General features: G+C 38.5%; 1 protein-coding gene across 3 annotated transcripts in view; it reads left to right on the plus strand.

Moving 5' to 3' along the window:
• Nucleotides 1-25,198, plus strand: part of ZNF385D (zinc finger protein 385D) — a 955,616-nt gene extending 930,418 nt beyond the window's left edge. For all 3 annotated transcript variants that reach the window (XM_036898282.2, XM_036898284.2, XM_036898283.2), the window contains 4 exons: nucleotides 11,443-11,676; nucleotides 17,953-18,131; nucleotides 19,180-19,281; nucleotides 21,031-25,198. In XM_036898282.2, the coding sequence (XP_036754177.2) occupies nucleotides 11,443-11,676; nucleotides 17,953-18,131; nucleotides 19,180-19,281; nucleotides 21,031-21,261 (746 nt within the window). In that variant the 3' untranslated portion in view covers nucleotides 21,262-25,198. The remainder of the gene's footprint in view (nucleotides 1-11,442; nucleotides 11,677-17,952; nucleotides 18,132-19,179; nucleotides 19,282-21,030) is intronic.
• Nucleotides 25,199-25,477: the final 279 nt, after the last annotated feature.

Raw genomic sequence — 25,477 nt, forward strand, 5'->3', positions numbered from 1 at the left:
TGCATGAGACTAGTTTTCTAGCCTTTTGTAGCAATAATGATATTTAGCATTTGACAGGATCAGAATGGCCAGTACTAACCATCGAAGAATACAAATTTATTTTGAAATTAATTCTCTGATGGTATATCATGTATTATCACAGCTCTGCCTTTAAGAAATATTTATCTTAAGGTGTTAAATGAAATATTGGTTCATAAAGCTAACCAAGAAGTCTTTTTTTTTTAAGGATATGGTTTAAATAAATAATTGTATTGAAAGCTATTTAAATAATGCCAAGATAACTAGTCTTTTAAATGAGGCCTAAGGAAAATCAAATGGTTATTCTGCATCATTCTGACAGAAGAGATATTGACCTTTTTTAGTGTTTTTATTAGTGTTTTGGTAAAATGATGATAAATTACATTACAATGAATGTATTCTCAAAAACAAAAAGAATACATGGTGTATTGAATTTTGTGCAAGAGGCAGTTTGCTATAGCTTGGATTTTCTGGAATAGTTTGATAGTTTATGGGAATAATAGAAGAGTGAATTTTATATCTGGAATTTCATGAAAATCTGATGTATGATTTCTATTGGATTTGCTGAATAAGAGAGGCATTTGCTCCAGAATTTTCTTATTTTCTAAGCAGTTCTATTAATTTTTCAGCAGCCAACCTTTCTGTACACAATAGGTAGAATTCTGATTTCTCGTTGTTCTTCTTTGATGTGCACATTTTTTCCTCAAATTTTTATCTGTCTTCCAACTCTTAAAAATCTTCTTGGTAGAAGCCTATTAACATTATAGGGAAACAAGTACTTTGAGGAGAGAAATTCTGTCAAAATGTGATTATATTATATGATGACCTTCCTCTTCCCCCACTTCCTGCAGAGAAAAAAATAATAATAATTTGAACTGGGTGTAATAACTGGTACTGTAAGTTTTGAGATGCTGCTTACAGTTTAAATGGAATGCTTAGCTGTTGTTGATAAGTTGCCATAACAAATGTATGTTTTCTCGGTTGTTTTTAAAGGTCCTCTCTTTCTCTGTATTTTTCTCATCTTTGCCAACTGTTTCCCACAATTTGTGTGGTGGGACTTAATCCTTGAAAACTCCTTTCCTTGTTTCCTTGAAATTTGTAAACAATTCTGAAGTCTAGATGTCTGAGTGTGGCAAATGCATACCAGTTGCCTCATGGTATCTTTCTCATGATTAAAACGTTTTCTACTTAATCTGTGAAACACTAACATTGCAATGAACACTGCTAAGAAACTCTTACACATACAATAAAATGCCTAAGACCAGATGGGATAATGCTGTAAATAGTATCCACACTAAATATTTTATCATCGTGCCATCCATTATGAGATCTTGCTTTCTAATCTTCAAGACAGCTCTATGTATTAAAAAATAAATAAAATGAAGCACTGCCAGTTTTCACTTCCTTTTTATTGTATGGGCTGCCTAACAGGCTTATGCAGCCAGAATCTGTGTCCTGGGTGGTCTGGTAAGACCACCTCCACCCTCTCAGTTCACTACACGCTCTTGAGTTCACTCGCCAGAAGACATGGTCTGCCTCACGTCGTGTTCAGTTTCAATTAGTAAAAGCTTTCAAGATTCATGATTCATCACATCATAATTCTTAATAGTTAGGTGTTACGAAAGTTAGGACACAAGGCAAAACCCTTACTCTTAACATAAAGCACATGGCCAGAAGGAGAAGACTCTCGCCGTATATACTGAACAGATAACTATCAGATAAGAGAATCTCTGAAAACCACATCTTGCTTTTTGCAGAATTTCGAATGAGGTTTTTCAATACACAGGTCTTCTCATAAAGGAAATGGGAACTGCTACTGTGGTATGCACCACTTTGTTCCCTTCCCAGAGCTCTTAGAGCCAGGGAATTACCATTCATAGAGTTAGAAAGATTGTTTTTTCTTCTGCTCTACGGAGGAAAAACAAAAATCTCTGCTAGAAGACTACAAAGGGCTCCTTCCTAACCTAGTGGCATCCAGGTCATTTAAAATAGCTTTGGAATAAATTGATTTTCTTTTTGTCCCCTCCTTTTGCTGTATTTATCAGAAAAATTTCATTATTCATCAAACTTTCTTTATTATTTATTAATATTTATTTACAAATTCTTACAAAACTCACCATTTCTTCTTGGTTTATGAGTTATACTTACAGCACCAGGCCCACCATTTAACTCTGCCAAAGGTTTAGCCACCCTGCCTTCTGATTGACTTAGTTTTGAATTAAATTACTTTGGATTAATTTACTTGGGGAAGGGCCGAAGCATACAGTCTGTAAGCACTAGAAGGGAGTGAATTCCTTGGAAACATACGGACTCGTTTTGGGAGAGAAGACTATATTCCTACAAAAGAACCCCGGGCTTACCTGCTCAGTGGAAGATTAATTAAACGCTGTAGTTATTTTTCTCTGCTACAAGAATCTGAATGCATCTCCATCCTCCCTCACTGATTATCACATGTATCTCCAAAAAATGCATCTTTCAGTAGAAAGGTTCATTACTTGCTTAGGGAGCATCTAAAATATTTCTTAAGACTTGTTTCCTAACTTACTCCGAATTCTCCCTTAGGGTGATCAACTCGTCCAGACTTGCTGAGGCCTTTCCCCGTTTTAGTACTGACGTCCCATGTCTCAGAAACTTCCTTAGTCACAGGCAAAACAGGACAGCAGTCTCCTGATCCCTCATTTCCCCCTTTTACATTCATGACTTTCTAGCTGAGTGACATTATAGCTCTACAGCTGAAGCCAGTTCAAGCTAAACCAGAAACTAATGAACACATCTGTCAGTGGAGTTTCCTCAAGTATTGTCCTCGGACCAGGAGCAGCACCAGGCCAGGTGCTTGTTAGAAATGCAGATATGCAGACAGCAACCCATTCAGAGGGATCCTCAAGTCTGGGGGTGGGAATCAACATTCTGTTTGTTTCATCAAATTCCCCAGGTGATCCTGATGTATACTAAAGTTTCAGAACCGCTAGGTCACAGTACAGGATTATTTTTGATTCACAGAAGTTTCCAACCTCTTGGCCCCATCATTGCTGGATGTTGTAAGAGCCAAAATAGCATCGAGAATACAGAATGAAAGAAACAGTGTTCTAGAAATTAAAAGACGAAAATGATTAAGGATGAAAACTGAGGTTAGCAGGTCAGAGATTTGCCATCTGCTTTGCTATGCCAGTTTTCAGTCTAGTGTCTTAACAGGATATGACCTCAGCTTTTGAAAGAAAGGCAAATGGCTAACAGAAATTTGTTGACAGCAGCCTCTGTTTATCAGATACCAAGTACCCAGCAAGCTCTGTTCTAGTTGTGTTTTGGAGTGTACATTTACTGTAGGAGTAGAGAACAGAATCCCCACTGACTTTTAGAAACTGAGGCTCCAACATGATAAGACACAATAGAGGTCATCAGCCAGGAACATCCCTGGGATATTCAGCTATGAACCTTTACACACAGCTGATGAGACATGCATGCCAAGGCTTTCATCCTAGAATGAGCCCATTTGTGGTCTTGAAAGAAGGGGACAAGAGCAAATTGTCTGGCAAAGAAAAAAAGAAGACTAACTCTACTCAACTTCTCTTCCCTGAAAACTGAGACCTTGCCTTCTGAGGGGCATCTATGTCAGTCCCTGTGACAGAGGCTCTGAACCACTGTGGAAATGAGCAGTATTTGGGAACACAGACCCCAGACCTGAGTCAGCCCTGAGCCCTATGGAGTGGTAACGCAGATCTGCAGGGTCAAAGGCACAAGCTGTTCCCAACGCCAGGACTGTGGGATGGTGACTGGACCAACCCAGCAGGTCCCACCTGCTAGCGGAGGTGTCCTTTCTCTCCAGCCTCATTTTGTGAGCTCAGGATTTCCTGGCCCTTTGACGCTCACCCAGTGCCACCATAGCAGAAGGAAGGGAATGCCTTTGGGGGGACTTTCTCTGCTTAGATATACACTTAGGTGGTGATTTGGGGTAGCTGAGTTTGAACATACAAGCCACTTTCTCTGGTTTCTCTTCTCACCTCTCAACACATACAGCCACACATGCAGGCACATAGACATAGACCCACACAGACACACATAGCCACACACGCACACACACAAGCTTGTGGCTCTCCGAGTCTATACTCTGGCCTTTACGGCACCCAGTGCCACTCTTACCTCCTCTCCCTATAGTTCCCATTTGCTCATTTGGTTGTTGAATGCTCCACAAACTTTTTGACAAGATCAAAAAATCCAAAATAGCCTCTTGTTTCAGTGACTTGTGATACGTGGAGCTATCAGAAATACAGAGCCCAGTGCAGAAGCCATTCCTGCCTGGGTCTAAGAGTGTGGTACTGTGCTCTGTAAATAAAATCCATAAGAACGAAACCACCTGTAATAATTTCTAAGAACTTGTGATTCTATTTATCTATCTATCTACTTATTTATTTATTAATATTATTTATTTATTGTCACAAAGCACCTTTTTATGCTTTAGAATGTCAGCATGTTTGAGAGGAAGGGCTGTTCTGTTGACTTGGTAGCCAGCCTGAATGAGACCAAAATTCACGCAGGGAAGATGGAAGTAAATCGTGTATAATTCTGTGTCTTCAACCTGTAGGAAAATACAATGAGCATCTATGGGTCCTAATACAAATGCCTGTTACCTGGGAGGAAACTTAAATAACCCACCTTTTGTTCTCCCACCTGGGTTATAAGTCTGTATCTAGGACTTAGGTAATTTCTTACCCAGACCATGTAACTTGGCTGCTCTATTTTATTATCTGGAATTCAAGTTGTGGATATTTTCTGGAATGTTTTCTTAGGTTTCATGGATTGTTTTTAAGTATTTACAAGGATGAGGGCCACAAACGAGCCGCTCTGAAGACTGACAAGTTTCCTTTCATTTTCAACTAAAGCCCATTCCACAGAGTCTTAGCAATCTGTTTGGATGCCAAAGTCAAATAGTGACAGTTGCAAGAACGAATATTTGCTACAGGGCACTGGCAGAAACACAGCACAGAAGTGCAAAACCAAACCATTCCAAACTTTCCTCTTTCCATGGAACTACTTCCTCCTCCCTGTCACATATATTGACCGTAAAAGGACATTGGTAGCATAGTGCAAACAAATCTGAACCCACCTTTGGGAAACATTAAGAAAAGTGAATCATTATTGCAGTTTCTCATTGTGAAAATGAGAAAAAGGTCCAAGAAGGAGGGCCTGTGGTTTACTCTTACCATTTTGCACAAGAGCTTGTCTTTTCTGCACTCCTGCTGAGTGACTTCCAGCAACTTAATACCTCCGTGTAAATGGATGATTCACTAGCTCAAGCCAGGTTTACTTTCTTTTAAAGTCAAATTTTCAGGATGCTCCCTTCAAATATGCATAATAAATCATGATCGGTTTGCATTAACTGAAGGGGAGGGAGGTAGTTCTTTCATGAAAAAAATCAAAATGTTAACAAGAAAAAAATAAATGAAAAGCATGTGCTCCCAAGTCAGCCTAAGCTCAAATCATTGCACCACAGCCGGCAGCTGCAGCATGGAGCAGGTTCCCAAATCCCTCCATATCTCCATTTATTCTCTAAGATGGGAATAAAAATAGTAGACCCCTCTTAAGTTTTTATGAAGATTGAATAAGTTCATACCTGTAAATGCTATAAAAGTGCTTCTACTATCATTAGCTAAAATTGTTGGTCTTCTTTCATTGATTCATTGTTTTCTTTGAAGAAATATTGGAGTGCATTTTTTCATTGCTATGTATGTGTAAGAATATAGCAATGAACAACCTGATTAAGAATCATTAATTATTATTTTGTCAAGTCATTATGGGATGTCTCATAAAATATTTAGTACATAATGGATATTTATTGGCCCTAGTTTCAGTGGCTTAATACAGAACCTTGCACAAGATAGCTGTTAAATAAATGTTGATGGAATGACTTTGAATGCATGAGTCGTTGCAAGGTAGGATAACAAGCACTGGATTTGGAACTGGGAGATGCCATCTCAAGTCCCAGTTTATACCCTAGAGCATTACATGACCTTAAGAAATTTCCTAGTCTGAAACACAAGAAGGCTATAACAGCAAAACCACTAAGATCCCCTCTGATAATGATTCTACAAAGTAACTGGAATAATGCACCACTTATTGACTGGTTATAATTCTATTTTTCTTAAATGTAATAAATCTTTAATTTTAGATAGCTTTAGATTTACAGAAAAGGTGCAAGAATATTACAGAGGATTCCCATATACCTGCACCCAGTTTCCGTATTGTGACCATCTCACATTACTATGGTGCATTTGTCAAATGTACTGAACCAATATTGCTACATTATCATAAATTAAAATCCATACTTTATTCAAATTTCCTAAGTTTTTACTTAATGTTCATTTTTTTTTGCCCCAGGATCCCAGCCAGGATACCACATTACACTTAGCCATAATATCTCCTTAGACTCATCTGACAGTTTCTTGGTGACAGTTTCTTGGACTTGCCATGTTTTGATGACCTTGACAATTTTGAGGACTATTGTTCAGGAATTGTGTAGACTGTTGTTAAAATTAGGGGTTTTTTATGCCCCTCTCATGGCCAGACAAAGGTTATGAGAAAGATCACAGAGATCATTCTCATTACATCATATCAGGAGTATGTACTATTAACATGACCACCGATTTATAATTCTGTTTTGATAAGTGAATAAGAATTACATATAATTGATAATTTAATGTACCATATGGAGAAAAATCTTATTGTTATATGTAATATTCTCTGCAACTTCGATATATGGCATAATCCTAACATAGGTTTACCTTCCGTTTTCATTTAAGAAGTCCCCTTTACCACTAATAAAAGTTAGTGAAAAATTCTATGTCCTTTTATAAATAACAGTAATCCTACCTTTATAGACTCAGGATCTATATATTAAACTTAAAATGAAAAACATAACTGTACTTCTTTCAAGTGAAATGCTAATTGAAAAAATAGTATATCTGTGCTTAAGTATGTGATCTAAAGGATGCAACAAACTAGAAGCACCCAGAAGTTAAGCATTTTGATACTAATTCCTCTAAACATGTCTCATGCAAAGGACGTACCTTAAGAAATGTAAATACTTCACTAAGCCCTGTGCATGTACAATGTGTCATCTCTGATCTTATGGAGTCTTTGAAGTAAATGTACATTATCTTCTGGAGTTAGAAAAGACACTAATGTAGCTGTCACAGGGATTAGAAGATCCATGGTTTTGTTTGTTCTATATCATTCTTTTTTTTAATTTAATTTTTTTAATTAAGGTATCATTGATATTCACTTTTATGAAGGTTTCACAAGAAAAACAATGTGGTTACTACATTCACCCTTATTATTGAGTCCCCCCACCCACCCCATTGCAGTCACTGTCCATCAGTGTACTAAAGTGCCACAGAGTCCCTATTTGTCTTCTCTGAGCTACACTGTCTTCCCCATGACCCCCCACACACTGTGTGCACCAATCATGATACCGCACAATCCCCTTCTCCTTCCCTCACCACCCGCCCTCCCTCACCCCTCTCCTTTGGTAACCACTAGTCCCTTCTTGGAGTCTGTGAGTCTGCCGCTATTTTGTTCCTTTAGTTTTGCTTCATGTTATACTCCACAAATGAGGGAAATCATTTGGTACTTGTCTTTCTCTGCCTGACTTATTTCACTGAGCATAATACCCTCTACCTACGTCCATGTTGTTGCAAATGGTAGGATTTGTTTCTTTCTTGGGGCTGAATAGTAAGTATTCCATTGTGTATATGTACATCTTCTTTATCCATTCATCTGCTGATGGACACTTAGGTTGCTTCCATATCTTGGCTATTGTAAATAGTGCTGCGATAAACATAGTGGTGCATATGTCTTTTTGAATCTGAGAACTTGTTTTCTTTGGGTAAATTCCTAGGATTGGAGTTGCCGGGTCAAATGGTATTTCTATTTTTCGTTTTTCAAGGAACCTCCATATGCTTTCCATAATGGTTGAACTAGTTTATATTCCCACCAGCAGTGTAGGTGGGTTCGCCTTCTTCTGTATCCTTGCCAACATTTGTTGTTCCTAGTCTTTTCTCTGTTGGCCATTCTAACTGGTGTTACGTGTGAGGTGATATCTCATTGTGGTTTTAATTTGCATTTCCCTGATAACTAGTGATGTGGAGCATCTTTTCATGTGCCTGTTGGCCATCTGAATTTCTTCTTTGTAGAAGTGTCTGTTCAGATCCTCTGCCCATTTCTTAATAGGGTTATTTGCTTTTAGGGTGTTGAGGCATGTGACTTCTTTATATATTTTGGATGTTAACCCCTAGTCGGATATGTCATTTACAAATATATTCTCCCATACTTTAGGATGCCTTTTTGTTCTACTTATGGTGTCCTTTGCTGTACAGAAGCTTTTTAGCATGATGTAGTTCCAGTTGTTCATTTTTTATTTTGTTTCCCTTGCCTGAGGATATGTGTTCCGGAAAAAGCTGCTCATGTTTATATTCAAGAGATTTTTACCTATGTTTTCTTCTAAGAATTTTATGGTTTTATGACTTACATTCAGATCTTTGATCCACTTTGAGTTTAGTTTTGTGTATGGGGTTAGACAATAATCCAGTTTCATTCTTTTGCATGTAGCTGTTCAGTTTTGTCAGCACCAGTTGTTGAAGAGACTGTCATTTCCCCATTATATACCCATCGCTCCTTTATCATATGTTAATTGACCATATATGCTTGGGTTTATATCTGGGGTCTCTAGTCTGTTCCATTGGTCTATGGGTCTGTTCTTGTGCCAGTACCAAATTGTCTTGATTACTGTGGCTTTGTAGTAGAGCTTGAAGTTGGGGAGCGAGACCCCCCCACACTATTCTTCCTTCTCAGGATTGCTTTGGCTATTCCGGGTCTTTTGTCATTCCTTATGAATTTTAGAGCTATTTGCTCTAGTTCATTGAAGAATGCTGTTGGTATTTTGTTAGGAATTGCATTGAATCTGTATATTGCTTTGGGCAGGATGGCCATTTTGACAATTTATTCTATATCTCTCTTATGAAATTCACAGCAAATAGGGAAGTTGGTTTAGGGTTACTATGATCTATACTATGTACAATTTTCAGATCAAGACATAAAATAAATATTGTCAATCCAGTGGAACAATTATTAGAAGTAGGGTATTGCTAGGGGTATCATAACTTAGATTTAAATGAAATAAATACCCACAGTATCACACTCTGGCTTTAGCATGTGGCCACTCCAAGTTTAAATAAATCTGTATTTATGGTTGTCACTACCCAGAGTTGATCATAAGAACTATTTAGAGGTTTTAGCTGTCATTTGTGACTTTACTATGGCAAATCATAATTCATGGCCAAAAGTACCATTCACATTTCTTTTCAAGAACACTAATTTATTTATTCCACATACATTCTTGCCCAGGTCATCATATGCTACTTGTGCAACCTGCAGAAATTTCCTTAACTTCTAAATTTCCTCATTTGCACAAGTTCATGTGATGGTTAAATGAAATTATGTATATAAAACACTGACCAAAAAATACTGACTAAAAAACTGGCCATTGGTTATTTATTTACAGATACATATGCATATGCTTTCAATCATTTCTGGCTTATTGGGGCTTATTAATGAGTAGTTACTTGGCTATCTTTAAGTAATCATTGCATCTTATGCCATATCTTGGTTTTCAGAAATATTTTCTGACTATACTTGATATTTTAATGTTGATACCTTAGTAGAGAAGTAAAACCAACTAATCAGGAAATGGACCTTTCAGTATTCAAGGGAATACATGTATAGTGGTGGCAAAACTTAATACTAGAGTAATTTTACTTATTTTTCTCTAGATATGAGAGACTTAACAGGGGTGTGTTTGTGTGTGTGTGTGTTTAACATAGTTGATGAACATTCTGCATGACGCTGAAGGAGTCTTACTTGATGACCTTAGCAGCTACATAAATGATTACAAGTGTGCAAAGTGTCACACAAAGGAAATAAGATTCACATGAATTGTTTTATACAACAGCCTTCAACAAGAGCCCATTTCACATCTTACTGACTAGTGTTTTTGGTCCTGTGTTTGGGAAAGAAGCCATAACCAGCCTCACATATATTCCCACATCTCCATCTGGATCAAAGGCAGTATCCATGTGAAAAGGCACCCTGGAGCTGCAGTCATCTTTGATAGTACGAGCTAAGGAGAACAAGCGTTCATGAGGACAGCACTTTGTTGCAAACAGACCTCTGTCCTTTTTAACCACTGCCCAATCCATTTATCATGGACTTTGCAGTGTGGCATTAGATAGTGACCACGCTGGCATACGGAATTAGAAAAAGTTCTAAGAGCAGCTGTAGCTGGAAGGACAGCCTGGGAATATTTTGAATCTGAGGTTAAGGACCAGCCAGCTGGGAAAAGAATAAATAGTATTAGAGTAGAAAGGAAATGAGTTTTGTAGTAGTATAAGAGTAGAAAGGAAATGCGTTCGCAGTTTGCTATTGGATATGGCAAAGATCGCTAACCTCATGACAATTGGCATAGTTAGAATGAGAGCTGTGTGTACCCAAGAGAAGCTAGGGTAAGGTCATTTCACTTCAGAGGCTGACCTCCCCAGATCTGGAATCAGACTTGAGAGCCTGAAGGGTGGTTGGGTTCCAGTGCTTCTTTCATGATCACCAAACTCTTGAAAAGGTGATATAACGTTAACATGCGTGACCGTCTGAATCTCTTGCAAAGAGTGACCATTGATGTTTGAATACTGTGCCACAACCTCCCTGTACACAGCCTGGAACAGACCACACCTTTAATAAATATGCCAGGCCAGAATTCCTCTTATATATACTGATGACTTTTGTACCTTGTATTGAATATGCAACTCTGTGTAAATAGGGCAGTGATTTTATTAAACTGTAAATCTGGACAAAGCAATATACCATCAGGGTTCCATGTTTTTCTTTTTTCGCACAAGCATATGCAAAAACATCAGTACTTGTTTTTTGAATTAAAGGAAGAAATGCAGGAAGAAAATAAAAGGAGCAAGTAGTAAATGAAAATAAAAATATCTTAAAAACATTTGTCTTGTTTAATTTTTTTTAAGTCATCTGTATAGATATCTATGTATACAAAATACAATATATTGCAAAGATTATTTTACCAAGGTCATATGTTAACAAAAGAAATTTGTAGGTATGTTTGTTTACACCCAGAAAAAAATTTAGAGTGTATTTGTGTACATTTACAAGAATCATCTGACTCTTTTATATAAATGCATGAAACTACATGTGGTCATCTATGTAAATTTCCTCATGAGATGACTGACTCATAGTTGACAAGCAGCTTGGCTAGCTGCCCTTATCATTATTAGCTGAATGTAATTTTAGTGATACATTTCCAAACAGGGAAAGATAATACCACTGTTTTTCCTCTTTGTTCCTATGCTGGTTTGAATGCAGACAGTACCACGGGGACACCAGCAATATCAACGACGGCAACTGTGGAAATTCGCAAAAACAGTGTTATGACAACTGAGATCACCTCAAAAGCAGAAAAAAGCCCCACGTTAGCCACCGGCAATAGTTCCTGTTCTTCCACGGAGACGGAGGAAGAAAAGGCAAAACGGCTTCTTTACTGTTCGCTCTGCAAGGTTGCTGTCAACTCGGCCTCACAGCTGGAAGCGCACAACAGTGGTGAGATGCAGCGATTTCTTTTCTGTCTCAACAGCTCTGCAATTATCTTCCTCTGAATAGATTAGGTCTTTTGCAGCAGGAGACAAAGGGGCGGTGGAGAACTGGCAATTATTACATGGAGTTCATTAACCATTAAAAAACAAAAGTGACATGCAAACTGTCACATGGGAGCAAGGGAGAGTGTCAGAGCTCCCATGCCATGTTGTGTATGTGTTTGTGTGTGTGTATGTGTGTGTTTTTAAACATTAGGAGATAAAGTAAAATAAAGTTATAAAGCATAAGCTTTGCATTTAGTTGATTTCTAGGTTGCTATGTAATTCGACGTGTTTGTCTCTACATGAAAAAAGTTGTACCAATAAAATAGTTGCAAAACTGGTTGTATAACTCCAGGTGCTTTTGGTTGAAACCTCCCCATTATGATTTTTATGGAAAATAATATTCTTTGGGCTAAGTCTTTGGCCACTTAAAGTGTTTATTATGGGAAGTTACTGAGTGAGGTATGATCTCAACATATATTTTATTTACTCTTTCTAACAACCTAAAGATGCTATATACTTCTTATTTGATTGAGGCTCAGAGAAGGCATATGACCAATTAAGTGACTGAGCCATGATTCAAACCCAGGTCTTTCTAAGTTAAACACTAACTTTAATATATCATAACAGAAAATACTGATAAGCCAGGGTGAAATGCTTCCCCAATATGTTTTTATTCCATCTACCTGTTCTATATCTGTATCTCTATCTATATCTACATATAGAGATATTATGCATACCTACATCTATTTATACATACACACACACATATATGTTCTCTTTATATTTATGTATAGAAAGAGTATATTTATATATATGTATAGATATATTTAAATATTTAGAAAAAGAAACTAAATAAATTCATTGTTCAGCTCAAGATCAGCTTTTCTCTAAAAGACTGGGTTCACTGCCAGGAAGGACTCTGTCAGCAGTTACAAGAGAAAAAGAAAAATTTGTGCATGATCCCCTGAGTTAATATTGCAGCTGTATGTTGACTGAGTCATTGGCCAATCATGATGCTGCACAAGTAATATTCAAGTATTGACTTCAAAACTCTGAGTGAGGAATTGCAGATGGAGAACAATTCCTTCAGCGTGTACCTACCTCCTGTGCACTACACTGGTTGTAGTCAGGAAGAGTTCTTGAGTTCAGGGACTGAGAAACACAGAAAAGCCTGTGGCCCCAAGTCAGAATCTCTACTGTGCAGGTTTGCCTCATGTTTAACTCATGCAAATACATCCTTCCTGGATGCAAGATAATTAGGAAAGCATAAATGTCATTGAAAGCCCATTTATTTCTCAAGAACTCTTGATCATTCCGCATAGTGACAGAGAAACACATTCTTTTTGATGAGGGATCAATATAGACAGGTAAACCATACCCTTTGAGGCTGTAGTTAATTAATTAAGAATTTGGGTGTTCTTCCTGAATTCTTATGAGAGACATTCGATTAAGAAACAAAGAAGAATTAATGATTTGATTATATCACAATAGGTCAACAGTTTTCATACTCCCATTTCTTCCCATATTCTTCAAACCTTCAGCCTCATCATAGGGCTGTAGCCACTTCCCTTCCCTCTAAGCTGCTGCTCAGATTTCTTTATCCCTGTATTTTCCTTCCTGCATCAGCCATCTTTTCCCAGAATCAGGGCCTAATGCTGGTTTGCGGCTCACCTTAGACATACTAGCCAGCTGTGCCGGACCCAGGGATGGCAAAGGAAGAAGAAGAGAGATACAAGCCGATGTTCCTGGACCCCCACCCTTGTGCACCATCTGTGATCTCCAGACTCGGCTGTTACTTGTAGCTGCAGGGGTGCAGGGCGGCCAGGGTGTCTGGGATTCCTCTCAAGGGCAGTGAAGGTGAAGGCCACCCTTCCTTTGAGTGAGGAGCCAAAGAACTCCATGTGCCCACCGGCTTCCCACATCTTTTCCCTTAGGTCAGATGTGGGAACCCCATGCAGTGACTGTAAAGGAGAGAGTCTGTCAGGAACCCGGAGAGGAGTGGTGTGCAGTTCTCACAGGTTTAGTGTGGTGTGTCTCAGTTTGGGTCCCATCGGATGCAGACTCTGAGACTCTATTTGGCGGCAAGTAGATTTTAGGGAAGGCAAATGAAGCAGGCTAGGGAGTGGGCGAAGGACCAGGGAAGGAGGGCAGTCTGCACAGGTGCATCCCCTGGGTAGTTACCACTGTGGGCCTGTGGGGCTCACTGAGCAAAACTTACGCTGCGTGGTTCACACACTGGTTCACTGTTTTAAACATAAGAACTTCAAGTGGTCGTGGAGAATAACAGAACTGAATCAATTCCAGTTCTGTTTCTTCATCTTCATCAGTCACTGTGCTATTGTTCTTTATTGAAATCTACTATCTACATTAAAAAATACGTAATGCCCCAGTGGTTGAGTGCATCAATTGCAGCCTCTGTGAGCCCAAAGGATTTCAAACTGTCATGGATTTACTAAGGAATCGAAAGCTCAAAGCTGGATCTGTGCGGAGCTGACTATATAATGGAGAGTTCTACAAATTCATTTCTATGCAACATATGATGTTTATTATAGGACCAGTAATAAAATGCACTAATTTAATATATACTGAATCTCAACAGTAAACACATCAATTATTTAGAATACAGACCAACAAAATATTTTGTAGGGAGTGATCCGTTATCACTGGCATCATTTATAGTCGCCATTCATGGTGCTAATGGAAAGTAGACTGCCTTTTTGAAGTCCGTTTAATTATTATTTTCTAATTCTCTTCAATGCACCCCTTTATTACCTGCACCCAGAGCAGTTCACAGTCATCACCCTGCCCTTAGTACTCTCCGCCCATCCAACAGAGCTTTAAGAACTGCACCCAGAGCAGTTCACAATCATCACCCTGCCCTTAGAATGGCTCCGCCCGTCCAACAGAGCTTCAAGACTTTTCTGCTTTCCTCTAGAGCCAGATTTTAGGAAACCAATGTAGGATTAGAAACCAGGTTTGAACACCAGTTTTAAACAGATGCAACTAGGTTGCAGGGTGGAGAAATGTGTCCTTTGCATATAGATTATTACTCTAAGTGTTTTTCTTTAGAAACATTATGTGCATAACATAAGGCCTGTAGCACTGAGTGTAGAGCCACGCATTTAGCTCATGGGAAGCCAACGACCTTTCAAAACATGTTTTTCTTGTAATCTTGGAAAATGCGTTTTTAATCATAAACAAAGTTGTACCAACCATTGCCTCTGGTATGATCCAGTGGAATGGACTAGAAGTACTCAGACTGCTACCTGAGATCTGCAGATAATTTTTCTATGTGCAAGTCAGTTGCCCTCTTTGGAGATCACTCTCTCAGAGTTATAGGTCATATGGCACCTTGTAAGAATGAAATACTACAGCATAATTATTAGTAGAACTATAGAGCAATTGTGTTATTTCATTTTCATTCTCTTTTTATTTCTCACTATTATGTAACCATTCAAAGTTGCCATTAATTGACTTATATTCTATAACATTAGAATACAGGATTTGAATAAGGCATTCTTGCTTTGCCTTTTTTAGAATTTAGGAAGCGAAATTGCTCTCTTATGCTTACTCATATGATTCACAAAAAAAAGTCTAAAAATGCTTAATACACCTTAAGAGGACATACTCTTCTTAAGAAATCTGGAAGCCCCCTTCGACTTGTATGTTATGGACACAGATATTACAAAAGATGTGTGTTTTGTATTTTTCTCTAAAAAAATTCCCCTAGGAATTAAATAATGCTTTGCCTAGCTAATTTTCATGTTTGTTTCTATGTAATTTAAACTTTGATATGTTTTATACTTAATGTTCATTACTAATTCAGGCAGATTTTTCTGGTAATGATTCAATGTGGTAACATTTGATAATTTCACTAAGATCGTTCCAGCTTTTCTATCCCTAGATAGAGTTTATTCTATCCCTCACTGTTTTAATATACAGAAAAGATAGTTATCAAAGAATGGGCCTGACTAAATCTTAAAATGCTTAGAGATTTCTAAGTTTTTGCCTGGACAAAACAACAATGCTAAGCAAGAAAAAGAGGATAATATTGACTACAGTTCATTGAACATATGGAGGTGAAAAAATAACCCTTAAAATAATCAATGCATTTAATATAACACTTGAATAGAGATCATTTCCTTTTCCATAGCCAAGGATACTGAGGCATGAATAAATCTAAACTCCACAGCTAATGGGGGCAATTTCTGACATATACCATTCATTCCAGAGTCTGAGCTCACAACTCTCCTTATAAACCAGAATTTGGTGATCTTTGATAATAACTAACACTTCAGCTGATCATCAGTGATCATCTACTCTGTGTTGGGCATGGAGAATACAATCTGAGCAAAACTCCAGGAGTTGCCTTCAAGAAGCTTTTGTTTAGTCTGTTCAGGAACAGAATTTCTTGTTTCATCAAGAGATGTGTCATTTCATGTTTCATGTGAGAAACTCGTTTAAGCCTGTCAGCTATGGGCAGTGTTCATGACCTTATTAAGGCCCGGAGGGCACCTGCCGCTCCTGTTTGGCATCTCCTAGGGTAATGGTAAGACTCCCAATCATGAAAGATACCAACCAAAGAGAATCAAGAGTCCCTCAAGAAAGTCGGGGAGATTTAGTGTCTTCTTAGGCATTTATAAGCCAAAATGGCCCTAGGCATAATGCTTCTCTCAGTTCAACTGAAGAAGCAGCATGGAAAAAAAACGTTTTGAGAATATCACCTGTTGGATAAAGAAGGTTGGGCAGCCATCTACACACACACACACACACACACACACACACACACAGTGAGAGAAACCCTGTGTATGATATTTCTTGCTTCCTAGAACATTGTTTTGCCCTGCTCTCACTTATGCCATCTTCATACAAAGTAGAAAGTTTGTGTCACTGCGCTGCGAGGGCGCTAAGCGAAAGCAAAGTCCCTGAAGGCTCACGGCCACTCCCGCGAGCCGTGCCGTCGGAGCCGGTTCCTCCGATCTGCTCACACGGTATTGACTTCTTTCTTTCCTCGATAACTTTGAAATATGAACATTTTAATAGTTACGCATAAGAATCTTATATGCAAATTGGGGAATCCGAGTTGTCAAAGTACACATTTTTTATATTGAACTCAGTAAAGTCATAATCACTTTGAAAGAGAGATTTAAACGTGTTTCATGCATTTACTGCCTCTTACGCAAGGTGATGGTGATTGGCGCTGACTTTAATGGACTGCTCTGCGTATTTCTGTCTTTAGCATTCAGTGGCTCTGGGAGGCTGGCCCAAGAATCAAAAGTTAAGAATCTTTTTTTATGCTTGCAGAACTGATAACAATCTAATAAATACAATTAGCAAGGAGAAATCACTGACAAAGGATTTTAAAAATCAGAATAGCAGGAAGGACATAAATGATTACAAGAGAAAATTTCATAGCATAAACATGACTAGGTGAAAAAAATAAATGATACATCTCACTCTAAGGAAAAAACTGTCAGCAAAACTTTGAGAGTAGACTCCTAATAGGAACTTCCATGGTTTTTAAAAAACAAATGTTGATAAGGAGTTACATTAGTTATGTGCGACAGCCCAAAGGTGTTATTGGTTTATTTAAAAGAACCATTTCTTTCAGTGAGTCTGCTTAGCCTGCAATCCCATCCTTCATGTGCTCGGTCATGTTTACATTTGAAATGACATAGCCAATCCCTGTGGGTTTTACTATCCTAAAACGGCTTTTTTCAGGCATTAGATTTTATACTATTTCTCTTCCTCATTGAACCTAAAACACATAGCTGGGAAAGCTTGTTTGTATTCTATTTAGAAAGTAGGTATTTAATTAGTGCCACTTCTGTAAACACACCATGTTTAAACTGATTACATTTGTTACACATCACTTCCAACTATACCTTTAGCAACTAAATCACTCTTACTCATCAGCCATCATTTATGTCTTATTAACATCAAGAGGAAATGAAACAAAGTAGCACCATTTAGTTTTGTCTCAGGACTCTCAAGTTTAGGTGCTATATTGATTTTTTGCAGCATAGGAAATCATAAAACAATGAGTGATTAAATAACATATAAGGTGCTCAGAGCACGTAGTTACAGTCTTTTGTGTTGTAGGCTTATTTCACTCATAATCCCTGGGAGATCTGCACTAAATCTAGGCATCACGTTTTTGTTATTGTATACGTCCTGAAGGCATATATAGCTAAAGGTTTTTTTCCTCCTCTTTTTTTTTTCTCAATATTCCTGGCAGGTACTAAGCACAAAACCATGCTAGAAGCTCGGAATGGAAGCGGGACTATCAAAGCCTTTCCTAGGGCAGGTGTGAAAGGCAAAGGACCAGTTAATAAGGGAAATACAGGCCTGCAAAACAAAACGTTTCACTGTGAAATCTGTGATGTGCACGTCAACTCAGAAACACAGCTTAAACAGGTAGGCGGCACATGTTTTAGAAACGAGAACAGGAGACACCCTTAGGGTGCCTTCTTTGTCCCCTTCTTTTCTGTTCTTGGCTCCTGTCCATCCATCCACCCACCCACCCACCCACCCATCCATCCACGTATCTTCTACTCACTGTCCTTACTTATTTATGCTTATTTTAGTTGCCAAGGGAATACTAACATGTAACAGCTTCTAAGACTTTTCAGTAATTGTCTGAAGTGACTTTGTACTATCTTACAGATGCAGAGTAGGAGGAAAAAGCAGTTTTAGATATTTTCTCTACCAGGTTTCCTACTCAAGAGCATTAATTTTCTTTAAAGTTCAAATTGCAGCATTCCATTTTTATTTGTTTAGACATTTACATGCTACTACTAATTCTATGTTGTGCTATTCTTTTATTTTATATGCTTTATTACACGGTTTTATACTGTATTTCTAACTCCTTCAGCCACCTGCTTAAGGGATGACTAATCCTGTTGCATTTACTTTTACTCTGAATAGCCTTCAGAAGAGATTGCTTATAGATTGCTAATTGAAGGCCCAACCTTCTTACCATGTGTTTTACATGCATATGTATAATATATCATGGTTTTATGAACCTTAGTTATTTATTCTTGAGAATTTAAGGATTTGACATTTGACTATACAAATATGAGGGTAACTTTTAGTATGGAAATAAATTCATGAAGGCCTGGGCATCTTTGTTTATTTGCACATAAAGCTCTTTCAGACATTCCTTTCCTTTGTAAACTTCTAAAAAAAGGAGGTCTGTACAGTGGTAAGGAGAAAGGCTGGGAAAAGAAGATCCTTCTATTTGTTAAAAATATACCAAAATGGACAACATAAAAATAGACGTTCCCCCAGGCATCAGAACCCAGGGACAAAAGTGCATGCTCTGTGATTTTTGTCTTTCTGCAACTTGTATGAAATGACTATACCCTTCCCCAAAGCAGTATGTACGAGGGTTGTTTTTTGTTTTGGTTTGGTTTTCTTTTGGATGATTTTTTTTAAAGATGTCGCTTTTAATTGCCTTTAATAGCACATTAGCAGTAGAAGGCACAAAGACAGAGCTGCCGGGAAGCCCCCAAAACCTAAATACAGCCCCTACAACAAGCTTCAGAAGGCAGCCCATCCGCTGGGGGTAAGTGTCATCTTTGCTTCCCAAAAGACGGAAGTCCTTAATGTCCCACCGTCCGCTGCATGTGGGTTTTGCGGGGGCAGTGGGTAGGGGCAGTTACTAAATGAAATCAGTGGAGGTACCTACGTAACGACAAACAACTGATTTGAAAGTCCAACATTTATTCTGCCAGTAGAATTACTGGGTTCAGGAGTTGTTTGGCTGTTTCGCCACCGTCCAGTATCTTACTTTTCTGAGTTGGGCTCGGCTTACAACAAAGCATGGGGAAGGGAGGAATGCCAAAAGCTCCCTTGAGTCAGGTGGGTGATCACATGACATCTGGTCCCGAAGTTAGGAGATCGTTTCAGGAAGGGTCAGTGAAAAATGCATTCTTGAATCTCCTTTTAGTACCTTCACGAGATGAAGCATTGGTATTGTTGATACCCTCAACAGTTTTGAATTTTGAAAAACACAGTGTCAATGACATGGCTTATTATGTAATTTTTTACCCCAGGACTTAGGCCTGGGGAAATACTTCCTGGGGGTTGTCCTCTTCCTATCGCCCCAAATGTGCCTTTTAGACTAGTAAACATACTGCTGTCCTGACCTGCAATTTTTGTGGGATTTTAGGGGGAATCTGTGACCCTCCAGACGCCCCAGACACATATTGATGAGCATGTGCTTTTTGTTCTGGTTGAAGTGACCAGAGCTTCCCACAGAGAGACCCAGGGTTGAAGGAAAAGTTAAGAACCCCCTATCTGCAGAAGTGCTGAACTGTGCACTTTGAAATCTGTCGTCTTCAAAATAGATCCTATTAGTAATCGGTGCTGTTGTGTGCTTGCTGACGCAAGAAAATGTAGTTAAAGGAAAACTGCGATCATCTATTAGGAGACCTCAATACGAGTTGACCCAATTAATTTAGTAATATCACCCATTTTTATGCAAATGAAGTTAATTTACTCTTTTGTACAGAAACAATTTTAGTTGCATTGAGACCTGCGTGTTCTGCACAGAGCTGGTGTCTTGACACAACCCATTGTACCCTGAAGAGCTTATGTCTGACTTTCCACAACCAAGTGAATGGTTCTTACATAAACAGAGAAGTCATATTGTGTTAATGTTAACATCCAAAACCTTCTTAACTATCACTATTAACTGTTTCCAAAAACGGGAGCATTTTCTCCATGAGAACAGCCATCTTACCAACGTGGCCAGCCACAGAACGAACTGGCTTTGTACATTAGGATCGAGGAGAGTATTGTTACCACTTGCACAAAGAGAAAACAAAAACATCAAATTTGGGGGGAGATTAAGTTTTCCTTATTCTTTACTGATAATGGAAGTTTCCTTTTCTATTTCTCTTGATTAATACCTCCCACCGTGCTGTGCTTCTCAGTGTATGCATACACAGTCTGATAACAGCTGACAGCATTAATAAGTCACTTAAAAAGTTCTATTGTGTGATGGGTGTGTAAATAATGGAGTAAAAATTCCCCATTTTTTTCTCAAGGTGAATGAATACTCTTCTCAGGAAGTGTATTTATCAAGAAAAATAAAATACAGTAAGGTTGCTGTGTTCTTTTCTGGAGGACTTTTAACCATCTTAGACCAACCGTTTTCAGGGGTTCTTCCAGCGCCCCCAAAGGAGAGATGTCTATCCAAGCCATGATTTTTATTGTCAGCTCACACGTGTGAGCTTATCTTTGCTATTCTTCACTGCTCTATTTTAAAATGCTAAGTGTAGCCTCCAAAACCTTGTGCTCTCCCTTGCAGGTGAAATTAGTTTTTTCGAAGGAACCTTCAAAGCCATTGGCGCCGCGCATCCTGCCGAGCCCGCTGGCCGCAGCGGCGGCCGCCGCCGCCGTGGCCGTGAACTCGCCGTTCAGCCTGCGCGCTGCGCCGGCCACGCTGTTCCAGACCTCCGCGCTCCCGCCCGCGCTGCTGCGGCCGGCCCCGGGGCCCATTCGGACCGCCCACACTCCTGTGCTGTTCGCTCCCTACTGAATTCCACGCCGGAGCAACCGTACTGCAATAATTTTTCAAAAAACAAAAAACAAAAACAAAAACACAGAACTCAGCAAAAGAGAACTATGCAGTGTTTTATTTATAAAGTATATCCGAAGAGCCAGGACTTTTGATAGTGAATTGAAAAGATTATTTAAAAAAAAAAAGGAGGGAGGTTAGGGGGTGGGCGGGGAGGGGTGACATTTTCTCCAAATTCAAGCATTCCTCTCGAGCGTTGATTGTTTTAGAAGTGATCTCCAGCATCGACTTGTAGCGGCACCTAGAACTTCTGGCGCCTTCGTGACTGTGCTTCTGGGCACCTGTTTCTCCTTCCATTGTCTTTCCTGCTTTATGAAACAACATTGTCTAAGGGCATTAACTGGTTCCAATGTACATACAATAATTTACTCTGTAGATTAAAATCATGCGAAAAAAACAAAAACAAAAAAAGCAAAGCAACACTGTGAATAGCAGTACCCGTGCTGGTCCTCTTCCTGTGACAGCAGTTACTGGGTATTTATCCCAACAAAAGTAGATACAGTAGACGTCTTGTTAAATTATAGTGCTGTGTCTCAATCTATGCCACTAGGTTTTTAAAGAATGGCAAAAGGTAGAATGAACAACTATTTCATGCCAAGAAGCAGGCAAAAACTAAACTCATACCCAGTGGTTTTGTGGAGGTCCCCGTAGTTAGTGCACATTCCCCTCCTCCTGCCCTGCTTGGAGATGACTTTCAGTTAAGAACAGTAGAACAAGGCTAAGCACAGAGGTGGCAGAGTATGAATAAAGGTGTTTTTTTTTACACAGTGCTATTTTTCCACCCTGAAGCAGTATTGCTGGAAAGAGTGAAGTGTTTGTAATGAAACTGCATCTGTAAACTGGTAAACCCATGCATCATGGGTGTTTAGGAAGAAATCATTACAACTGTTCTGTTTCATGGATAAGGGACGATCATTACCTAGGATAATACAAAGTAAGGATTTTTTCAACTTAGTACATATCCGTTAAAAACAGAATATTGCATCTCTGCAATATCCATTTTGTATCATACCAGTAGGGCTGTCTCTTAGGCAAAGATTTCTGCTTTGAATATGATGATAGACATTAGCTATTGTGGATTTTTTTGTTGTTTTCTACATCTCCTACTGACACGATATAAACAATTAATATATACTTAAATGTTAGTAAAACAAGAAAGACAAATCTGAGTTAGTTGCAGACCAAGGATGTAGTGTTAAAAAAAATACTGGTAAGATGCACTCAACCATCACTTCTCTAGTGGAGTTGTAAAATACTGACAGCCTTCGATATTCACCAGTAGGCTGGAAGGAGTTGATGTTTTACCTTTAAAACAAGATTTATCAGGGGTATATATAAATATATGTATATTGTATATATGTTAGAAAGATTAAGAGAATAACTTATAAAAAGAAAATCTATATAAATAATTATATAACCATCCCGTGTTACATGTTATCATTAAATTGGTAACAAACGGCATAAAAATAGCTGTGCCTTTAATTTGTGAAAAAGGCTCTCTGCTTTTTCCCATAGAAAGCTAACAATACCTATCACTATGATGGGGTTCGATGCAGCCAGTCTGTTGCTTTAATAAGAACGACACTCAAACTTAGAACAAGGACAAAACATGTACAAATCAACCCTACATGATTTAGGTTTAGAGAAAAAAGTATTTTTTGAAAAGGTTTTGTAAAGACTATTTAAAAATACAGGGAAGGGCTGGATATGGCCTTCCTGAAACTGATCTTACCTAAACTGTTGTAACCTTTTGAGAGGTATAAAGATTTAAGATGAAACCATTCGAGAGATAGGTATTTATCATCTGTCATTTTATATTTAAGAAACACCCACAGCGTGCTTGGTGCTCAACCTAAACATGGTCTTTGGAATTCTTCGCCACCATCTAGCTCTAGACGTTTGTCATATAAACTTATCTTTAAAGCAGTTGGCTTTATATATCTTTTGTTAAACAAACCACCAAAAGAAAACAGAAATAAAAATTTAAAAAAAGAAAGTAAAAAAGGGAGGAGGCAGGCAGAAGGAAAAAGTATTCCATCGGTATTTGGTAAAAAGAATTTCAAACCATACATCTCCAGTTAAACATGTTGGTCAGCATTAAATTTGTTTGGGGGAGCATTTGATGAGTTTTGCATTAGCCAATATCTCTACCGCCTGGTGTTAGCATATGTTTCTTTTTTTCACCCACAGACGCTGCTAGTTCAGTCAGCTGGAGAGTTGCTCATGTGCTGATTGTTCAGTGGGCTGCGTGTGTCCCGTGTGACCGGCTTCTGACTGTGTTGAACTTGAGCTTCCTTTTTCTGCTTTGTCAAATATTTTGATCTTTCACTATAAGTTAGCCTGACAACCTTTATCCAATAACCTTTACACATGAGAAAACCTCTCTTTCTGTTGGAGAACTTGGTGTTAATTGATGAATCTCACTACAATGTGCTTTCACTGTTCTTCCCCATTTTCACCAAAGTGAATGAGCCAGTCCACAGTCAGGGCCTGTGGGACACAAGAGTCCTGAATCACAAGGCATTACTAACTAATGAGTTGCTGGGAACAAACAAATCAGCCATATTTTCTCCATCAGCCATATGAGAAAACTCAGAAATACCTAAATCCCTTCTGCCTCACTTCACTATGGAACCATTTTTGTTTAAATGGTCTCTCAAATTGGAGTTGTGGTCATCAGTTGTCTTTTACTCACTACCTAATAAAGGATGAAGCCTAACCACAGAACTTAGAGTGGATTCTCTGTGATTGTTTACCCCCACTCCACATATTTATCAACATCAGATCCACATCTATTGTAGTTTAGACTGCTATATCCTTTCCTTGGGGAACTTTTTCATGAATAAAGATCAATAATTCAGATTGGTCAGCAGTGGTGCTCTGAAAATCCCTCAGGGAGGTCTGACTTTATGGTTATATATCCCTTCCCATGCATCACACCCATGGCAAGGATGTGATAGAGAAAGCATCTCTGATTTCAATTGAAACAAATATAAATGCATTGCAAGAGCCAAATGCCTCTGGAAAAAGCATGGTTGTACTTCATCCACATCACCCAGACAAATGGGAAACAGTCATTGGGGAGGTATTCTATTTCTCTTCTGAGAAAACAGGTGATTATACATGACAAATTGCTCTTCTCACTGGGCCTAAGCTTTGAAGAGTGGTGGCTCTGTTCACATAAGCAAACACGCAGGTGGCTCTTGGCAGTTCATATCATCATTGCCTCATCTGAAAGAATTGCAATCTTACCATTGGGTTTCCCCTCATTTATTGCAATAATTCACTGCCATTATCATCAGAGATATGATTTGGGTTTTTTTTAAGGTGCTACATATTTTTCTGCCAAGGAACTGTTTAGCCAAGAGAGTGTTTATACCCATTTGGAAATTAGAAGAGAGCTGGAAATCATGAAACAAAGGATTAAAAGTTAAAAGACAAAGAAGTTTTAAGAAATAAAATTACTCAGAGTTTATTTTGGCTGTACCCATCTAAGTTTCTAAAGCACAGAACCAATACATGGTAGATAGAGCCATTATGTTTCCCTTATGATTACATTTTAAATTAATATTGTGGTTTCTGTACCCACACCACATAATGTTTCAACTTTCCTAAAGAAATCAAATCACAAAGCAAAAAGATGACTCAGTATGTCTAGAGACCCCTTCCTTTAAATTTGAATTGGTTTATAGTACTACCTTTCTGTACATGGGTGACACTATATTAATAACTACTTGTATGCAGGATAGCATCATGAAGTGTTCAAAGACAGAAGTCCATTGTAGACTCTCACCAGCAGAGTAACAATTAAATAGTCAATTACTGCTTTGTCCTTAATTTCTTCATCTGTAATAATGTGAGGGTGAATAAAAGCTGAGCTGGTTTACTATTCCTGCATTAAAGGATTACTTCTCCTATCTTCTTAGGAATAAAACTGCTTTCTTACAGCAAACCACACAAGCCACTCACATAGTTGCATGTGTCCAGAAAAGTGCTCAGTATTTCTGACCACCCTGAGTATACACCACACAGTAGATCATTCATCCAATCAGAAAGTAGACTTCACCAACTATTATCAGTGGAGTTGCCAATTCACATTGGACTTAAAGTCATGAAGGACATAACTGCATCTTTTATCTCAGTCTATAATAAATTCTGAGCAAAACCAAACCCAGTA

This window comes from Manis pentadactyla, chromosome 14 (genome assembly GCF_030020395.1).
Source record: "Manis pentadactyla isolate mManPen7 chromosome 14, mManPen7.hap1, whole genome shotgun sequence".
In the NCBI taxonomy this organism is placed as follows: domain Eukaryota; kingdom Metazoa; phylum Chordata; class Mammalia; order Pholidota; family Manidae; genus Manis; species Manis pentadactyla.